Source organism: Corythoichthys intestinalis, chromosome 4 (assembly GCF_030265065.1).
Source record: "Corythoichthys intestinalis isolate RoL2023-P3 chromosome 4, ASM3026506v1, whole genome shotgun sequence".
Lineage (NCBI taxonomy): Eukaryota > Metazoa > Chordata > Actinopteri > Syngnathiformes > Syngnathidae > Corythoichthys > Corythoichthys intestinalis.
Genome location: NC_080398.1, coordinates 43439606 through 43460871, shown reverse-complemented (window position 1 = coordinate 43460871; position 21266 = coordinate 43439606). Strand labels below are relative to the sequence as shown.

Genomic DNA, 21266 nt, shown 5'->3' with positions numbered 1-21266 from the left:
CTTCGCCGTCTTTGCCTGACATCTGCTACCTTGATATTTACAACTATCTTGTCCACACAAAGTCAGGCTATTCTCACAAAAGTTTGAAAAACTTTAAGAGCTTGGAGGCTTATAAATACTTCGTTGCTGGTTGGGTGAAACAGGTCCTCGTCCACGAAAATTCGGCAGGAATCTATCTTGTGCTCGGGAAGGTGAGTTACGAAATTTTCAATTCAAAATATTTTGTTCTTGCTAACATCCACTGTCAAGTCTAATGTATTTCATGTCATTTGTCAATGGAGCTAGGGCTTTTAATGTTTATATGGTTTAGCGATAGCACTCTCACTACATACATATATAATATGTTAGGGTGACCAAATGTCCTCTTTTGCCCGGACATGTCCTCTTATTACATGCTCTTTGGAGGGTCCGGCCGGGATTCATAAATTCATGAGAATGTCCGGGTTTTATGATTTTTCACAGGACCAATTTGAAGAAAATCCCTCCGGCCGCTAGGAGGCAGCGTCTGCCTGCGTTGATGTGGCTCCAACTGATAGGGGCAGGAGAAGGAGTACATCTTCTTCTTGTTTTTTTGTTGGCAGTTTACCCTTTGTTTCATCTGGAATTACCACCATCTAACAACGGTTGACAGTTTGGCAAGAAATCAGACTACAACACGGAGTTTTAAGACGTGGCTCCATACACCTTTCTGTAGGTTTCTCTCCTGTTAATGTCGATCACGTGTGTTGAATATTGAGTTATATGTGTGAACAGAGATGCAGTATATTGTATTAGTCTTGTATTAATTGTTCTGTGTTCGTGTATTTGGTTGAATGTTATTATTATATTTTAACTAGGAGCGCCTGCCCAGTTGAGTTTTTTACGTACATAATGGCAGCTGTTTTGTACTGGTGTAATCTGGAAAATCCTGTTTGGTGTCGCATCGTTGCGCTGCCGATGATTGTAAATTGTAAATTGTGTTCAAAGTTTGATTTTTGCCTCGCCCGATACTCGCTAACAGGGTAGCTATCAGCGCGCTCAGCCACGCTAGGCATTACGAGCAATGGAGTTTTGAACTGCTGCGTCTGGAAACATGCTGGTTGAATAGCTTGCCAGTCTATTTCGGTTATTGTTTGCGTACAATCTAGAACACTGAATGAGAATAAAAATTGAGTGGGAATAACAATTTGTCAATGACAATTGTCGTGACAGAAATTTATAAAAATGTTGAGTTGGCAATAGCCTACTGTGTGTGCGTATTAACTGGACTACATTTCCATGGGTCTGCATTTTATATATTTTTAATCATTATTTTTTTTTTTTTTTAAGCTTTGATTTTTTTTTTTTTAGGAAGAATAAAGCTTGTTGAGTAACCAGTTGAGTAAAAAAATATTTCCATATAGTGTATACTATTTGGCAATTTTTTTTTTTTTTAAATTTTTTATCAAAACCGAATTTTTCTAACAAGTCGGAGGAGGCACACTTTAAATATATTAAAGTTATATAGGCATCTTTGAGTGGACTTCGAGTAAAATTCAAGTATCTCGAGGCCGGGCCGAGTGTCCTCTTTTTGGAAATCAAAATATGGTCACCCAATAATATGTAATAAATATGAAGTGCGATAGCACTACTCCAGATTGTCCCTAGTTGAATTTATTTTTTGGTTTCTGACCTCAATAGTGAAATTGTAAATTAATTGTATGACAACTGTCTTATTATCCCCTTATAATTATATATTTTCAGGTAGTTCATTCACAACGTCTGAGTGTATGTTGTCAGCGATTAGCCTAGCAATGATCTTAATTGTGGTTGTCAGCCCAAAACCCTCTAAATACATATTAAATGCATCTTACCAGATATAAAATGACTACTACATAATCTGTGGTAGTCGTTTGGAGCCCAGTTTTCTCGTCGAATTGCAGCATTCCATCTCGCTCTCCTCTCCGGGTCTCTCGGAATACGGTAAAACTTCGTCTCTCCGTCTATCTTCTCTGTTTTTGCAACCGACCACCACACACGACTTCACCATTTTGATTATTAATGTTAACGAGCAGAAAAACACGCCATAATAGGAGGAATTTATGAAGCGCTAATGCATTAACATGACGAGTAGATGGACAACATGGCGCGGGGGCGTGGCTGTGACGTCACGTGAGTAGGGTCTATAGACAGGACTGAGCCTCAGCGTCTCGGTGAGGACAGTGCAGTCGTATTCCCTCCCGATGCAGTTATCTCCACCTTGTAATGACTGCAAGTCGCTTTGTTTTAATTTGTCTTTTTGAAGTGAAGACACACTTGCGAGTGTTTGAACCTACGTGCTGTCATTGTTATGTTTACAGCTGCAATGCTCGTGCTAAACCATCGGAACCTTTCATTTTCACCCTCTTTCCCGGTGAAGTGTAGCAAAAGTTTGGAGCGAGTGGTTCTTAGCGCCATGCTAGTTTGATATGTCAAGAGTTCTGGACAACAAGACACGTCACGTCACAACGCAATACGTGTCTTTAGGAATCGTTAAAGGGATCGTTACGGCTTTTTCATTGTGATGTCGAGGCCTCGAAACACTAGGAACCGGTTCGGAATTGGAATCGGATTTCGATTCCCATCCCTACCGCCAAGCGACCCGCGTTAAAATTACCTCGGCTCTGCTCGTCATGCAGTGTGAAAGCAAAACCCCGGGTCAACAGTCAACACCCTAATCTACAAGGTGACGTAGGCTAGTACGTGATGCGTCATAACAAAAACCATGTGCTCTAGCCCGGATCCACATACGGCGAACAGTCGGTGTAGCAGCGTTAGCAATAGCCATAACAGATGAAACAGAGGCTCTTCTCCTCCTTCTGTGACGTACACGACTCAACTATAGCATAAAGAACATAATAACAAGTTTACCAAACCATCAGTGTCACTCCAAAACATGTGAAATAATATAATAATGTGTTAATAATTTAACACATACAGTGAGTCGCTCCAGAGTATAAGTCGCACCCCTAGCCAAACTCTGGAAAAAAACTGCGACTTATAGTTAATATGGTATTTTAAAATGTAATTCCACGAGAGCCATAGTGTGTGTATATACGTATATACACAGTGGTACTAGACATGTGCCGGTTACCGGTTTACCGTGGTGTGAAAACGTCGCGGTTTCAAAACCACTAAAATTTTCCGTCATACCTTAGTACGGTATTTGCTATTTTTCATGTGCCAAAATGCAGCCGAAGTGGCTTGGTGCGGCACCGCTCACCCCTTCCCGTTTGTTGCCGTGAGTGTCACTAAACAGCCAGCAAACCCAAAAACAAATCCTCCAAACACAAGGCGTACTTTTCTTCAATTTATTGAGCTCTCAAATCGTGGTGAAATATACAAATAAATACATTTAAAACGTTGTACAATTGTATTTTTCCACGTGTGATTAGGTTCAACAGGATAGCAGTAGCACCATTAAAAAGTTCGCCAAAAACAAAACACATTTTCCTTTCAAATTCAATATACAAACTAACTAAAACTTACAAAGACGAATGTTAGCCTAGGCTAAACTAGGAGAGCAGCTTCTTTTATGTCTCACAGCCGCTGAGTGAGAGAAAAGCTTGAATGAAGGGGGGAAAGAAAAAGAATCGCGTCAAAGATCGGTAATTGAGAGAGGAGGTCTCACTCCTCACTTTTTTTTTTTTAGATGAAACCTTTCCTCAACAATATTTATATTTTAACTAATTTATAAAACTAACTTATACATTTTTAACTAACTTATTAACTTATGAATTCTTTGTTCTTTTTAACACAAAGGCATGGCATCATGTAGACTAGAGTTGACACAGTGGCAGAAAATGGAGAAACTTCACTTGAGCTTCCCCCCTCAAAAAAAAGTCACACAGTATATATTTTTAATTTTATTTAGAAGTGTTTTTACTTTTTATAGCAATTATTTTGTTCTTACTCTAATATTGAGCAACTTGAGCTGTGGCTGTGGGTATAGTCTAGGTTCTATTTATTTTAATTTTATATAATATTTGTTATTTTTTGTTAATTTATTTTTCACATTATATTCATGTTCCAATTTGCAAATATGTTTTGAAAAAATCCTGTTCAATGGATTTTTTTTTTTTTTTAAACCCATACATCTCAAAATTTTGGAGCTATAATTGCAATACCGTGATACCGTGAAACCGCGGTATTTTTGCTCACGGTTATCGTACCGTGAAAATCTCATACGGGCACATGCCTAAGTGGTACCTCTACTTACAAAGTTAATTCATTCCAGGACCTTGTTTGTAAGTCGAAATGATCGTATGTCAAGCAGGATTTCCCAATAAGAATACATCATAATTCCATTAATTCGTTCCACAGCCCAAAAACCTACACTAAATCCTCAATAAACACTGCTGGTACTATTACAAAAGGCAATTACACATAGCAAAACAAATACATTATAAATATAAATCGGAATAATAATAAAATAATAATAGTAATAATTAGAGGTGTGCAAAATTTCCGATTCTTAGATTATTCGCGATTCGGCCGTGGAAGATTCTAGAGCGATTCACAAACATCCAAATTCCGATTATTGAAATATGCCAAGTAAAGCGGAAGTACAACACACTCAGCGCGCCGCGCGGTCTTCAGGGCGCAACGAGGACGCAGCGAGAGTAGCTAAACATCATGCTTCTCATTACCCGGCCCCTCGGGTAATGCCAATGCTCAACTCACGGCTCTAGCTCAACTCATGCCACGAGATAAAAAAACACAACAGCATACCTGACTGCTGCCGAAAAGCTGCTACAAAGTACGTCATCCACATAATGTAATGGTAAATATCATTTATATAGGACTAGATGCACCATTGATTCGGTAGCATTAGTAAACGGCCGCCATCTTAAAGCAGTACACTTCCCTGCAAGGCTGTTGTAGCGAACCTTCCAAGCAAACCTAATTAACTTTTTATCTAAAATACTCCTAAATCGGTAAAATATTGACTTGAATCTATCTTTAAAATAGTTTTAAAACTTTCACATGTCGAAAGTAGACAAAAGGGAAATTATGGAATAACGGGAGCAATTTAAACAACTTTAATAGTTGATTCACAACATTAAATTAATTGAATGTAGTTTAAAGCTTCTGTTACAGAATGGGGACTGGAGTTTTTTATTTACTGTTATTTTTGTATATTTGTTTACTGCTATATGTTAACTTGATACTGAAATAGTAGTTTGGTTATGCCTGAGAGGATTTTTGAACAATTTTGGAACTAATGTACAAAACATTTAATTAAAAAAAAAAAAAAAAAAAAAAAAAGAATCGGAGCCTCTGAATCGTAATCGTAATCGAATCGTTAGGTGCCCAAAGATTCCCAGCTCTAGTAATAATAATTCCTGTAATAATGTAACGAATCGGGTTCTAATGTGACGGACATTTTATGCTGTACCTGAACGCACCGCGCGGTTGACGTGACAGAGAAAGGGAGCGGTAAGGTTGAGACTTACTTTCACTTTCAATGTTTTCTTGAGAACACAGTCAACTGCGGCGGAGAGTCTGCGTTTTGTGTTTGATAAGTTCTGAAATAAATGAAAACCTGACAATTTCTTCGGCTATGTTACAACAATAACCTTAACTTATAAAGACTGGCGAACAGTGGTCGGAGGAGGACCATGGAGATGTATTGTTGAGCCAGTTCACAGATGCGCACCCCACGCTCATATTTTTCTATAATTTGCATCATCATTTCACCACCCGTAACAACGTTTTTGAAACCTGTGTTGATTTCTCTCACAAGAAAATCAGCCGTGTGTTTGTCCGCGGTGCTGTCATGTCAGCGGATGTAGAAACAAATGGCGAGTCAAATTTTACGTCGGATGCCAAAAAGATCGTGTGTCGAAGCAATCGTATGTCGAGGTACCATACATACATATATATATATATATATATATATATACAGTACATACACTGTATATTCTATGTTCTGTTGCCAGCTTGTCCGAGTCAGTTTTGTGAGCACAGTTTCTTTTGCACGGGAGGGAGAGCGTAGTCACTCTCTGCTTTTACAAGCAGTCGCAGAGTGGCGATTAAAATAAATATTGAGAAAACGACAAAGAAAGTCTTATATCGTTAGTTGGGTTGTTACAATCGTTGCAACCGTTGTGCACTCAACAATTTGAAAATATCAAATAGAAACACAGTTAGGTGCATACGACGCCGTGTATCGAAGCGGAAACTACGACCGGAGACGACCAGAGAGACGGGTACGTACAGTGGCCTAGACAGGCGGAGCCTCTCCAGGTGGAGCCTCTCCAGGGGCTCGCTCTCCTGGAAGTGGCGACAATTTGACAATCCAAAAAGTCACGAAAGCGATTTTGTGCCTGTGTGACTTGGGGTACCACGCGGTACTTTTCGTGGCTTATTTTTTCCCTATGCATTTTTTATATACTTCAGTTCGCTCGGCATCGAGTCGGAAATGGCCGACCCGACCGCTTCACACATTGTGAACCGCCACCTTCTTTTTCTTCTGTTGTATTTTCCCTTGCCAACCGGGGTCATTGCATTACCGCCAACTAGTGGATTTAACCGTGAAGGAGTTTGTCAGCAACAACAACAACAAAAAAAACCTGCAATGTTACTGGTTGAGCATGTCCAAGTACATGAAAAAATACTTGCACTGGCTGTAATTTTAGTCGCAAAATGCGACCATTTCTGACCAAGTCTGGAGCCAAGATTTCAGGACCAGAATTTTTTTGTGCATGGCAGCTTTTTATTTTTAGAGGACAAAGACTGTGAATTTAGGGAAACATTTAGTTAATCAGTGAAGAATAGTGTAAGTAGTTAATAAGAATTTGAGCTTTCCTCTCAACCAGGGATTTTTGGATGAACTACAGAAGCATGATAAGGGCATCTTTGCCATTTCCAACCCAAAATAAAATAAAACACAATGAACATTAAAAATATATCTACTAGTATATTTTTTCCATTATTACAGAATGGGATGTTAAATGTACTTTCTCCCTCTTGCTGCCATCTGCAGTTGAGTAAATAAGCACTCCTGGCCACTCTATGTGTCTATTACAGTCGCTCTTGTATAGAATGAACATGCTGTAAACAGGCTGTGAACATCCTCTTTCACCGGCAAACGTACCACATCAACTTCTCCGTGTTCGCACAAGAAAGCAAACAAGGGTACGGCTCCTAATGCTAATCACCCTGTCAACATTTGATAACGCACCACCTGCTCCCTCCAAGTGCACGTGCACTTCAGGATGCTTTAACACAAATTAGAGATGAACTCACCTCGGATCTGCTTCTTGATTTGTTTGGACATATCCAACCAGTGCTGAAAGAGCACAAAGCAGGAATGAGTGTGAACAAAATGGCAGCTTGTTGATGTGCATGTCAAGTACTCACCGAGACTTGGTCTGTGTCCATGTACTGCAGGCCAAAGTAATCCGCCTCCACCAGATCTATGTGATACATGATTTGGTCAAAAAGGTCCTGGCCTTTGCTTTTGCTCTACAACAGAAGAACAAAAAAGTGGATTGTTTCCTGAAAGAGGCCTCGTGATTGGTGAGAAACCTGATCTTTACTAGGAAAACTACCTCTTATAATGTTTCAGACAGGTAATGTTACCCAACCTCCAACATTTAAATAGCAGAATGGCATGTCATCAGTAGTCTATGTATTTTCTGCACCATTTACACTCATAGGGATGGCAGGAGAGCTCGAATCTCAGAAGACTTTTGGGGACGAGCCCCTGGAATGATTATCAAAAAATTGCAGAAGCACAAACAGGCATTCACACTCATATGTACACCAAGCCCGCAGCCTTTTCTGACCTTATGACACATGTTGGCTCGCAGTCTGTAAGGCTGCGGTTTGAACCTGGTTCATACCGCAGGTTTTAATGCACAATTCCGATTTTTTGTCATACCTCTTTATTGGCATGCCCGTTCTGACTGCCTTTGTCAATTGAGGCCGTTCAAGTATCACGCATCTGCACTAAAGCCTGAGTTATATACTCCCGCGTTGCGGTGACGGCGCAGCGACTACGGCGTCAATTGACATTCGATAGTTCTGCGGTGAGGGAACGCGTTGCTCTGTAATTCACCGCCAAGCCACTAGAGGGGTATGGCGTTATGTTTGTACTGTTTTGGGGCATGCTTGTTGACTTCCGCTAGTCTAGTTTAAGGGAGAAAAAATAAACGATGCAAGATGGAAATCTTGAAAGTGAATATTCTGCTCATCAACACTGAATAAATACTGAACATACAAATGTTGAGGGGCAGGCGATGCAGAAGACTGTTTCGAGGCGGTCTGGCCGACTTTTGATGCCGCACAGAAAGTTTTAGACTCGGGTGGAGAGAGCTAGCTGTGGCAGCTAGCTTCAAACTGGCGTCGAGCACTGCGTTCAAGGTCTGCAAAGCCCTCCAGCCCGCTTTGTTAGCCGTGTCCTACAACCAGCCAGTGGGAAGCAATAGCAGATTTCTGGCGTCTATGGAACTTCCCAAACTAAGTTGGGAGCCTTGATTTTAACGTTATCATAAAAAGCACCGAGGCACTCTCAATCAGTGATGATGTATCGTGTGTGAACTGTCTGTTATTGAAAATTAAAGATCAAAACAACTCTTTTGACACCAAATCTGTGCTTTATTCTTCATATACTTGAAGGGTGACACGTAAATAAGTCACAGACTCACAGCAAACATATTTACAAAATAAATGATGAAGCGCACCAACCAAGAATACGACAAAGTGATAAAAAGTTTTTGGCCGACTGGGTCACCGGTTCGTGTGGCCACTTGATTCCGAACACACACGTCTCGGTGGTTCTTCCATTTTCTTTTTTTTTTTTTTCCCCAATCGCCGACCTTGCCATTTGGCAATCACAATAATGTCTTGACGAGACTTGCTCTTCGATGATACTCGCGTCGGCTTGGTCCATTTTTGCGTGTAGAAAATAATGCTTGATTCTATTCTACAATGAAGGTGATCTCGCGCTGAACCGGAAACAACAGTCTGAGCTGACCAATCACAATCCGTTTCTGCCACGTCATACACGTCTATGCGACGCGGAGGTTAGAAAATTCGAAAGGCGCGCGTCAGGCTACGGGTCAGGGTCGTAACTCGGGTCTTCCTTGACGGCGCAGGTCTGACGCGGAAGTATAACTCGGCCTTAATACACAGCCCGAGACGCGTTGAGCAAACTGACCCCCATGCGCATCAAAACAAATGACTACACATGACACACACACATACATACGGACAGTTTGCCTGAACTCCCGGGCGTGTAAGCAATCTTGAAATATTGCTCATTTGTAGCAAAGAGAAAACCGAGCATTCTCAGGCTTATCCTCAAACCATTTTATTCTTTTATCATGTTTTCAAGCCCGCTCCTTCCCCAAAAGCAAACTAGGCGCTATGGCTAATGTACAGCTGCGCTGCTACCGTAGCGCCCTGTCTCTCTCGCTCTTTGCTGACATAATTGCTGCATAAATTCCGATTTGGGAGACTTGACAGTTCAGACTGTCTCCACATTCTGGTAAAATGTGGCCCAGATCAGCTTTAAACCACATACGAAAGTCACTCAGAACGGATTTGAAATGGTCCACTTCTATGCGACTTTTCACATTCAGACAGACAAGTTAATGCCTGACTCGAGTCCGAAGAACATAAAAAAAAAATCGGATTTGTGCATTAAGACCTGCGGTATGAACCTAGCATAAGTTACCTTCAGCACAGTGTTGTTTTCGTCAACAATGACGATACCGAAAATATTTCGTCGACGAACAAGTTTTTCATGACGATGACGGGCTAAAAACGTGGTTTGGGAGACTAGAACATAGCAAGACAAATGCCAGTTTTCGTCTAACGAGATGACAACAGGACGAAAAATCATTTCTGGCATATGTTCAAATGTGTGACATTTTCATATTGTACGTGGAGTATGTCAGATTACATCGTAGCAGTGTTTGGGTCGTGTTACTCATGTGAGATGTGCTGCGCCTCCCCCTTACTCTCCTCACCGGAGTTCAGGATGTGTCTGAAGCTATGCTGCGCTCCATCTTGCCTGTTTGGAAACACGGTAAGAGTTCTTTTCTTATCTTTGCAAGAGAGAATATGCAATGCTGCTTTAGCCTTTAAAGGTTTGCGCTGAATGATCATCAGATGCTAAATGTAACTCCTAGCGTTAGCATAGCAATCGCATTCGCATGAGCTCCAGAATGGCCAGCGTCCTCTTAAAACACTGGCCAGTCTAACGCAGAACCACTTGGCTTCTTTTTTCAGTAAGTCTGGAGCAGAGCTATTGGGCGAAATGGCATTTAGCTAATAGCCCACTTCAGCTGTTTTGTTTGGTAAAAAAAAGGCAATTCCTGGGAGATACTGATTGTTTGCAACTTCTGGCTATGCTCTAAGAATAGCAAAAAAAATCCCAGATTTCCCAGTGTTAAACACTTAGACTACATTTTTTTTACATACAGTTCGTGGCTTCCAGGTAGGTTTAATTGAAAATGATGTACTGATTTTTCCTGCTGAGTGTGTATTATCATCACCGAGTTGGCGTTGTCCTTGTAGACGCTATAATGTGTGCTTGTCTGTCCATGTTCATTCGAAATTGTTGGAAACCTTTATTCATTTTTGGACTAAAACTTCAGAATTTTACAGACAAAAACATTTTGAGTAACTGTCGACTAAAACTCGACATTTTTATGAGATTTCGTCGACTAAAACTAGACGAAGACAAACACATTTTGAAATGACTAAATTTAATATGACTAATAAGTATTTTTGTCTAAAAGACTAAGACTACAATTAAAACAACAACAAATAACACTGCTCCAGCACAAAGGAGTTTAGGTGGAACCGACATCACATTCGTTTAAAAAAAAAAATGTCAGTGCCTATAAGCAGTGTTATTTTCTGTGTTTAAACATGTTTTCTCCGTGATCATAGTTCTAAGAAATTTGTGATTGGCATATTTCCATTCTTTGAGCAACCATCTTTCACATGAATGAAAGTCATTTATACTAGGTATTTAAATATGTAAATGAATTTCATTTCAATGAACACAAATTATGACACTGCTTACAACTTAAGAGCACGGCCATTTTGTGATGTGTGTTACAGTATTCCCACACACATAAGTACTGACTCGAACACAGGTGCATGGTGCAATGGGTATTACTGGCATTACGAGGAAAGAGCGGGCAATTTGGGATACTTGCACTTGATTAGCTGAAATAGTACCTGCATTGATAAAATGTCTTTCCCCATATCAGGTTGCCAGTTCTTGGAAATACCGGCGTTTATTATTTTTTTTCTCCACTAATATACATCAGAAAAAGTCTCGTATTAAACAAGATACTTTCACCTGAGATGCACATGAAAGTGTTGTCTGTCCATTCAAAGCAAGACACACTGGGCTCTTTTAGGAACTGCTATATGCCAAGCAGCACTTAACATTAAAGAAACATTTATGCATTCACGGTGCTTTTACAATACTGGATCTTGCATACACACACGGTGCCCTGTACAACATTGTTTCTTTTATTATCATTTTTTATAATCACAAGAAATCACAATAAGCTAATGATTGCATTTTTATTAAACACCTAGTCCTATTTTTACTCTGACGGGTAACCACCTGTAGTTAACTGTGTTGCTTTTAGGTGAAAAGCAGAAATCCTTCATGGGAAGACCTTTAGACTAGAAAACAACATATACTGTACCACATGTGCACACTCCCAATCTTCACGTGGACCTTGTAGTGAACAATCGGTAGTGAACCTCCCCCACTTCCGCAGAGAGGGTGTGTATTTAAAAAAAAAAACAGATGAGAGCCTTGTACTTTGGATCCTGATATCCAATTCATACTTCCCAGAGACAATGTGAGGAAATCAGAGACATTGAATTAATGGCCACAGAAGGGAAGGGCACGGGTTAATAAGTTGTTAAAAAAAAAAAACGGCAATAGGGTGATTGCAGTCATAACCTAGATCCTACTTGTGTGCATGAGGTAGTGGTAGAAAATTTGTATGCTATATAGTAGTCCCACATGGTGAATGTCTAATAAGCTTTTCAGGGCTAGGTTCACCTGTGTCGCAGCCTCGGAGGGATTACAAAGACATGAACGAACTTGTTGCAACACATCTGTGACTAAGCCCCCACTCTGATGAGCCATGTGCCATTTTGCATTATTTGTTGAAACCTGCGAATCCCAGCTGGAGAGAAGCAGGCACACACGCACTCAGCCCAAGCGGCGTGAGGTGACGCAGACACAACCTTCAAAATGAAAACATCTTACCAAAAGGCACTTACGCACGCATACCCACACACTTGCTCACCCACACACTTATATGCGTGTGGCACCAAATCAGATCAGGGAGTCTGGGAGTAGAGGAAGGATGGAGAAGGTTGGACGGAGGAGGAGGAGGAGAGAAAGTGGCGATGAGCAAGAGGGCGTGTAAAAAAAGATTAAGATGGCACAAGAAGGGAGGATGAGGGGAATTCTAAAGTGAGCAGGAGATGGTATCAAAGATAAGCGTGAGAGTAAGGAAGTTGGTTACAGCCTGGTTGTTTGGAAGAATTTCCCTATAGTCAAAATAGGGAACCAGACAAGGCCACGCAGTCAAGACAACACTATTAACTGTAGTTGTGTAGTTACTAGAGCTGGGAATCTTTGGGTATCTAACGATTCGATTACGAATACGATTCAGAGGCTCCGATTGAATTATAAAACAATTACTGATCCACCCCCCTGCTTTTTTTTTTTTTTTAAATGTTTTGTACATTAGTTCCAAAATTGTTCAAAAATACTCTCAGGCTAAACCAAACTACTATTTCAGTATCAAGTTAACATATAGCAGTAAACAAATATACAAAAATAACAGTAAATAAAAAACTCCAGTCCCCATTCTGTATCAGCAGCTTTAAACTACATTCAATTAATTTAATGTTGTGAATAAAGATACACGATAATATCGGTGGCCGATAATTATCGGCCGATAATGGCAATTATGACGTCACACAGATAATCCAGATAATAAAAAATTCAACCGATAATGCAATCCGATAATTATATACTTGATTTAGCCTCCAAATGTGCACAACCGAAGAATTCAGCACGCCGCCTCCTCACCCCCTCCCCTCTCTGAAGCCCCTGAGGGAGGAGGGGTTGAGGAGGCGGAGTTACACGACAAGAAATAGTTGATTATGGCGGCTGTTACTAAAAAAACGACGCTCTCGCCATTTGCGAAACATGTACCGCAGAAGTTCCATGAGGCCGAAAGAAAGCGTCCTCATTCAAAACCACTAACCCAGCATCCATTTAAAACTGCATCACAAAGATTTTTGGAACGAATACCAGGCTGCTGCTGCTAGCGGGAATGCTAAAGCTATTGTAAACACTAAGTTAAACTAGGGGCTTGTGACGATACAGAGTCGGGTTGTTTGGGAAAGCAGCCCAAGGCGGGTGGTAAACTCGCATCTAAGGCTAAACACCGGCACGACTGGAGACCGATAGTCGGCAAGTAGCCGTCTTCCGACGGAGCCCGCCGCTCTGGCCGGTCCGGCAGGCCGCCGCCGCCTCGCCGCTGGCGGGGCGGGCAGAGCCCGGTTCCCCAGCTTCAGGACCTCCGGCGAACACCCCGGTTTCTCGAGCGTTCCCTCACGGCGTGTGAGCAGAGCCAGGCCCCGAATACGCCGCGGCAAACCGGCCGGTGCGGGCGGATTATCCGGTACGAACGTAGCCGCCGCCGAGACAAGACGAGATTTTTTTTTTTAACCGAAATGACCCGAGAGCCAAAGCCCTGGATAAAAAAATAATGCAGTTTATACGATCACCATTCTTCATGAAAAACATGCCAATCACATTTTCACCACTACATTTGGAAAAGTGATGTCCAGTAAGCAGGCTTATCATGACGGCACAGTGGTTAGATGATAATTTAAACATGGAGAAAACGAAGTCAGCCCCTCAATAATCCATTCAGTATGTAAAATGACGAGCTGTCAGATGACTTTGTAATGCTGCCTTTATTTTCGGCTTAACAAAACTCAGGCACAAAACAACACGCACTGAGATGCGAGCTCCAACTGCATCCAAATAGTACTGCCGTTTATCAGTTTAGCTGCTGTAAAGTGAATGTCACGACTCGTGAGTGCCGCAAATGTAAACAAAGCGCTGCAGAATAGGTACATGACATCTCGCTCTTTTGAGTTAATCATTTTCACAGTGTGCAACAAAGCATATAACATTAGCAATCACTTTTCAAATTAATTTAATTAATTTGTCTGCTCAATTACTGTCACAGTAGATAATCTAAACTTATTGGCACTTATTAACACTTATTAATTTAAATATGCACATTCCTGTTGTAATGAAATAACAATAATATTCTGTAGCCACAAATATTCAAAATCTTTTCTTCTTCCAAGTTTTTTTTTAGGATTAAGTATAATAATGTATTGCTTAAAATAAGGCTGTTAAGAATATTTTCAGCTAGCTATTTTTCTTCCAAGAATTCTGAGAGAAATACACCAGAAGCGCTGGCAGATAATTTCACTTATTTCCAATAGATTTACACTTAAAACTGACTAGTTTTAAGGAAGTGTGTTTTGCAGTGTATTAATGTTATGTTAGGAATGGCTTACTTTTAAAGGCATTTTTGTGCAACTTAGGTATTTACTCTGAAAGTAATTGTTGCCAGAAGTTTACCATTACACAATGTCAGACAATGTCATTATTTAGATGTTGGAATTGACGACTTGTTCATATTTTATGTTGAAAAAAAAAAGAGCATTAAATTATATTTTTGCACAGTAATATTTTCTTTTGTTTAAAATTTTACATAAATCTTTTAATAGAATTATCGGCTTGACATTATCGGTTATCGGTAGGAATGAGGAGGAAATTATCGGTTATCGGTATCGGTTGAAAAATGTATTATCGTGCATCACTAGTTGTGAATCAACCGTTAAAGTTGTTAAAATTGCTCCCGTTATTCCATAATTTCCCTTTTGTCTACTTTCGACATGTGAATGTTTTAAAACTATTTTAAAGATAGATTCAAGTCAATATTTTACCGATTTAGGAGTATTTTAGATAAAAAGTTAATTAGGTTCGCTTGGAAGGTTTGCTACAACAGCCTTGCAGGGAAGTCTACTGCTTTAAGATGGCGGCCGTTTACTAACGCCCGCATCTAGCTTTTTGTGGATGTGCTGCTAACGCTACTGAATATATATTGCATCTAGTCCTATATAAATGATATCTGCCGTAACATTATGTGGATGTACTTTGTAGCAGCTTTTCGGCAGCTGTCAGGTATGTTGTTGTGTTTTTTTATTTCGTGGCATGAGTTGAGCTAGAGCCGTGAGTTGAGCATTGGCATTACCCGAGGGGCCGGGTAATAAGCATGATGTTTAGCTACTCTCGCTTCGTTACTCATTGCGTCCCGAAGACCACGCGGTGCGCTGAGTGTGTTGTACTTCCGCTTTACTTGGCATATTTCAATAATCGGAATTTGGATGTTGGTGAATCGTTCTCGAATCTTTCACGGCCAAATCGCGAATAATCTAAGAATCGGAAATTTTGCACACCTCTAGTAGTTACTGTATTAGGACTGTCCTAAACGATTATTTTTCTCTCGATTAGTCAGCAGACTTTTTTAACGATTACTTGATTCGGCTGTTTTTCTTTTTTCTTTTTTTTTTTACTAATCTTGCAATTGAATTTTTGTTGATGATTATTCATTACAAAAAAAACAAAAACATTTTGGAATAGAGCTGTCCCGACCAGTCGACGTAGTCGACGTCATTAATGACGTAAATGAGTCGACGAGTGCAACATCCCGTCGACGTTTAATGAAGTGTTAAAATATATGCGTGGAAATCTGAGAATGGCGGACGCTCGGTATTCAAGTGGGGAAAGCGGCACAAAGCCATAAAAGCGCACCAGAGTGGACAAAACATTGACTTATTTCAACGAAACAAAGTATGATACACTGTTCTGTCCTGTCTCTTCAATGCCAAGCTTGCATACCAGGCTGCACATTGGCCGAATGAACACTAAAGCGCCGTCACCCAGTTGTAATTTTGGTAGACGACAGGAGACAACAAGCTGGCAGATCGTAAGTCCATCTAACTAACTAACTAACTAACCAACCAACCAACCAACCAACCAACCAACCAACCAACCAACCAACCAACCAACCAACCAACCAACCAACCAACCAACCAACCAACCAACCAACCAACCAACCAACCAACTAACTAACTAACTAACGGCATTTTTTTTATTGAAGTTGCTAAGCCCGTCGAGCTATGCAATAAATCCATTTATCGCACGGTAAATAAAAATGAGAGCGGTAATTTTCACGGCTGAGTTTTATCGCTGCATGCGTGCATGCGTACATTTGTGCGCGCGTGTACACATGCGTGTTGACTCAAGTTTCTTTCACAGATGTTTATTAGTTCTCAACACGCCGTAGAATTAAAGTTCAGGCATACAAAATAAGGAAACAAATCTATATTAAACACTGTAAACGTTAGCATTGCTACAAAAAGGCTAATGGGGGGAAAAAAAGACCAACCTACTAACCACTTTAGCCTGCTATAAACATTGGCAGTCTTCTCCAAAACGCAAAATAGCGGGTAAAAGGTGACACTTCAAACATGAAAAATTGCTGGTTAACAGCATTTGCCGAAAAAAAAACAAAAAAAAAAACAAAAACTGACACCACATGCAATGACGAAAAGTGCACTTTTTTTGGCTGAATGTTAAGCTTACGGTTAGCAGCTTAGCGAACATACTTCCTGTGAATATTTTAGAATAAAAGCACGTCATGTTCAACATATAAATAACAACTTCTGGAGTTAATCTCACATACTTCAGAATTCATATTCTACACTAAGAATAGCTTTAAAAGACACCATTTATGAAAAATCTGATTGGCAATGAAAAACTATTATAATATTATTATAGATAGCAGTATACTATAACAGTATTTTTTTTTTTAAGAATTGTTTTGAATCATGTAGGAAAGTTAAATCATGTAGGAAAGGCGAAGTCAGTGTTCTGAATCATTTACATTCCATTCTTTTGCACTAGTTAATGCTATCAGCATTTGACCCTTATTGTTTATTTGTGATTGATTATTGGTATTTACGTGTTTGTTTGTACTTTAATAAAGAATTTAGGTGTTCCAAAATGTTTTTATGAATTAATTAGTGTCAACAAAAACTTAATTGCTAGATAAGTGTTAAAAAAAAAAAAAAAAAACATTAGATTAGTCGACCAATCATTAAAAAAAAGTCTGCTGACTAATCGGTATAAAAATAGTTGTTTGGGATAGCCCTATTTTGGAAAGTACCTTAGTTGGGAGTGATGACGAAGCATTGGTATAATTCTTCTATTGATTATAATTAGGGCTGTCAAAATTATCGCGTATTCGTTCATTCATTCATTTTCCATGCCGCTTTTTCCTTTTTTAAAATTAATCACGTTAAAATATTTGACGCAATTAACGCACATGTCCCGCTCAGACAGTATTCTGCCTTTTGGTAAGTTTTACAGCAAGGCTTTTTGTGCTGTCTAACAGCGAGCTCTTGTGGTCGCTTTGCGACATGGTTTATTGTTTTCTTGCCAGTTCAATATGGCTGCACGACGTCTCGGGCTGACGCCTATGTTGAAATGTTGTGCTTATATGATCCTTGGACAAGATTTGTCCGTAAGTATGGTTGTTGTAAAGAATGTACATATTATGTTAGTAAGCGAAATATTATATTTTTTGTATGAGACGCTTTTTGTTTATGTTTAGTGAACCTGTATAGCGTGCTAAGCTAACGTTGTTGCTAATGCAATGCTTGTGTACTTTTTTTTTGTAGTTTTACGACGGTCTAAAGAGGACAATGGTTTGAGGCCATTTTATTAATAAATCAGATGAAAAAGGAAGAAGTCTGATTATTAAGGCGTCGTTCACTAGCTGTCTAGCTTTGGAAAAAGTAGACGCTTCGGAGTGAGGACAGCATAGACAGATTTAAATGACAGTAGAGTGAAATGCCCACTACAGTCCTTATGTACCGTATGTTGAATGTATATATCCATCTTGTGTCTTATCTTTCCATTCCAACAATTTATTTTACAGAATATATATATAATTCACAGAAAAATATGGCATATTTTATAGATGGTTTGAATTGCGATCAATTGCGATTAATTAATTTTTAAGCTGTAATTAACTCGATTAAAAATTTTAATCGTTTGACAGCCCTAATTATAATTTGATGTAGAAGAAGCAAAATAATGAGGATTTCCTTAACTGTAAAACCGATTCTAAAACACAAGATATTGATTTTAACGGAGGCAGCAACGCGCTACGTAAAGTACGTAGCTTTTTTTTTTTTTTTAACTCTCTTTTAACCTTCGACGGGATGTTGTGCTCGTCTACGCATTTATATCATCAACTAGTCGGGACGGCTCTATACTGTGAAGTCTGATCATTGGTTATAGTCCAGTACAATTTGTGGTATTCGTCTAACAGAATAGTGGTTGTTGTATAGCACAATGATAGGTTGTAAGCCACAAGTCTTTGGTTACTGTCTGAAGCAACACTGCTAAGAAATCCAGCATATGGTTTCTGTACCAGCAAAACCAGTACCAAACCAATCCAGTATGTTTATGTTAGCCTTCTCTACCGCATATAATATTTTCCTATCTGGCTGCTTGCTTTCCAAACTCTTTGAGAAGTAGGAGGAGTAGTAAATGCTGCTTCCAATTCCATGAGGTACAGTTTCACAGTCAATCCACTCTCCCTGCACATTATCACCTGGTCAGTGGACTTTGCTTGCTTCCTGTCATAAGCAGCCCCCAACTCCTATTCCAAGTATGCCATGAGCAGTGCAATTTTTCCAGCTCGGGATCACAACACAATGTCTGTTCCCATCTTAGTGCTGCTGATCCCCTTGGGAATTGGAGCCGTATCCCCACCTCCACCCATTTAGCAGGTTTCCATTTCAGTAAGATTCCTTGAGCACTTGTCATGGCTCCTCCTAAACTCAATAAATATTTGGAGAGAATAAAAATTGAACCCAGTTCCAACAGATTTCTCAGGGCAAAAATCCTGGATCTCAAAATATTTTGATTTGTGTCATTCCACTCTTTGAATGACATTTCCTCAGCCTGGTGCTGGAGGTAGGGTACACCATGAACTGGTTGCCAGCCAATTGTAGGACAGAGGAATAAACAATAGGGATGTCCCGATCGCATGATCGGAAATCGGGCCTACCGCACCATTTTTCAGAGGATCGGAATTGGGTGTAGGGCTGCAGCTATCGAATATTTTAGTAGTCGATTAATCGATGGACTAGTTAGTTCGAATAATCGAGTAATCGGATAAGGAACATGAAAAATTAAAATACCAAAAATGAGCCTCAAACGGTATCTTTTTTTTTTTTTTTTTTTAAATAAGGATCCATGTACGACAAAAGAACATCTGGCTAACTTACATAGAAAAAGTCCACTAGCTTAAATGCTATAATATAAAAAAAATTTAACAGTGCTCTTAACAAATGGTTGCAGACACATTTTCCCACAAAAACAGCTAAATATACCTATAAACTAAATTATGAATGCATTAAAAAACATGAGCTCAAATAAAAACTTTGCTTAGGTTGGTCTTAACAGGGAGCAGTTGGATTCAGCCATGTGAAAAGAGGCAGACCAGACGGCAGTGTATCCACGCCACTTTAATTAAACGAATACTCGAAGCAACAAAATTTAATTAGAATATTTTTTTCTAATCGAGTACTCGAGTTAATCGATTAATCGTTGCAGCACTAATTGGGTGTAAAGGTTTTTAATTAAAAAAATGTTTTTCTGCTTCATGCTCATGCAGCGTTACAGCCTCTCACCCTCCCCTCTTGCTAAGCAGTGCAGCGAAACTGGCCAGCTTATTTGATACTAAAAGTTAATGATGATTGACAGGTTTGTAGCTTTGATCTTGCCAGAGAAGCTGGTAGCTCTACGAACAAAGCCACACATATATCCATCTTCGTTAAACTTGCATAAGTGTGCTGTGGCATTCATTGTGTAGGTGAGAGGCTGTTCTCACCAGCGTGAGCGTCAAAGCATGAGTGGATTTGTGGTTATTCACTCAATGAAGCATTTAATAAAGACAAGCATTTCTACGTGATTCTTGTTTAAAAATAATATTTTCTTAAACTTTTCTTTTAGGTATCAGAGCAGGACCTGGTATCGGCAGATTCTCAAAATCTGGTGACTCGGGTGCAAAAATATGTGATCGGGACATCCATGATAAACAACCATTCAAACTAACATTCACATTCGACACCTAAGGAACAAATTATGTTTGCAATTGGTTAGGAAAGTGGAGTAACTACAGAAAACCCACAAGAGCACATTAATTATTTGTTCTTCGGCTTTTTAGTCATTGTAGCTCTGCTGTACTGTTGAATTTTATCTGGGATTTTAAAAGCGCCTAATTCAGGAGGCCCTGTATTCCACCTGGGGTTGCAGATATTGCCACCAGTTTCTGGATGCATTTCTCCTGCCTCCCCTTTATCTTTGCTGCTACAATTGAGGGGGTCACTGTGCAGATTTTCTGATGCATTTGTCATACAACATGTTCCCATTACAGGTCCAGCTTGTTTTCAGCCGGGCAATGCAGGGCATTTTGAGGCAGATCACATATGGTAAGTGCTGATTCATCCTGCTCCACTCCTGGTTGATGTTGGCCAAAGGCCACTCGATGTTCTCCTGTTGACCTGCAGTTGTGAGACTCCTAGACCTGCCTCAGTTCTTACCTTAGGCTATTTGGGAATGTGGACAAAACGTCCTGTGGAAGGCTTTCATAATCCATTTCTTCCATATACTGTATGTTCTCCTATCGACACTCACATTTCAATAGAATGTTCATGTCATTTAATGTTCTTGGATTCATTATATCGCTTAAATCCATTCTTGTACAACTTTCTTCAATCCCACTTCTCCAAAGGATTTCCATTTGTTTTCTGTGCTTCTCCTTTGTGGGATGTTAACAATCCACCTCTGAGCCATGAAAACATATCTGCTTAAAACTGCCAGTGGCTGGAATATACAAGCAGTATTACCAGGCCAAGATAATAATATATGACAATGCCGGCACAAAGCTCAAGTCCTCCCACTGGTAGTCAAATTAAAATGAATATACAGTATGAATAAAAATCTCACACCTCACTTTTCTGTCTTTTTCTGCATGAGGTTAGGTCATTGATGGCTGACATGGTATGCCAACGATGTCATACCAATGGACTACTGA

The 21266-nt window shown here is 39.8% G+C and overlaps 1 protein-coding gene across 3 annotated transcripts in view; it reads right to left on the bottom strand.

Moving 5' to 3' along the window:
• The window catches only part of epb41l4b (erythrocyte membrane protein band 4.1 like 4B), a 98871-nt gene that overhangs the window by 67170 nt on the left and 10435 nt on the right, over positions 1–21266 (bottom strand). For all 3 annotated transcript variants that reach the window (XM_057833664.1, XM_057833663.1, XM_057833665.1), the window contains exons 2-3: positions 7363–7467; positions 7249–7291 (exon numbers count right to left, since the gene is read on the bottom strand). In XM_057833664.1, the coding sequence (XP_057689647.1) occupies positions 7249–7291; positions 7363–7467 (148 nt within the window). The remainder of the gene's footprint in view (positions 1–7248; positions 7292–7362; positions 7468–21266) is intronic.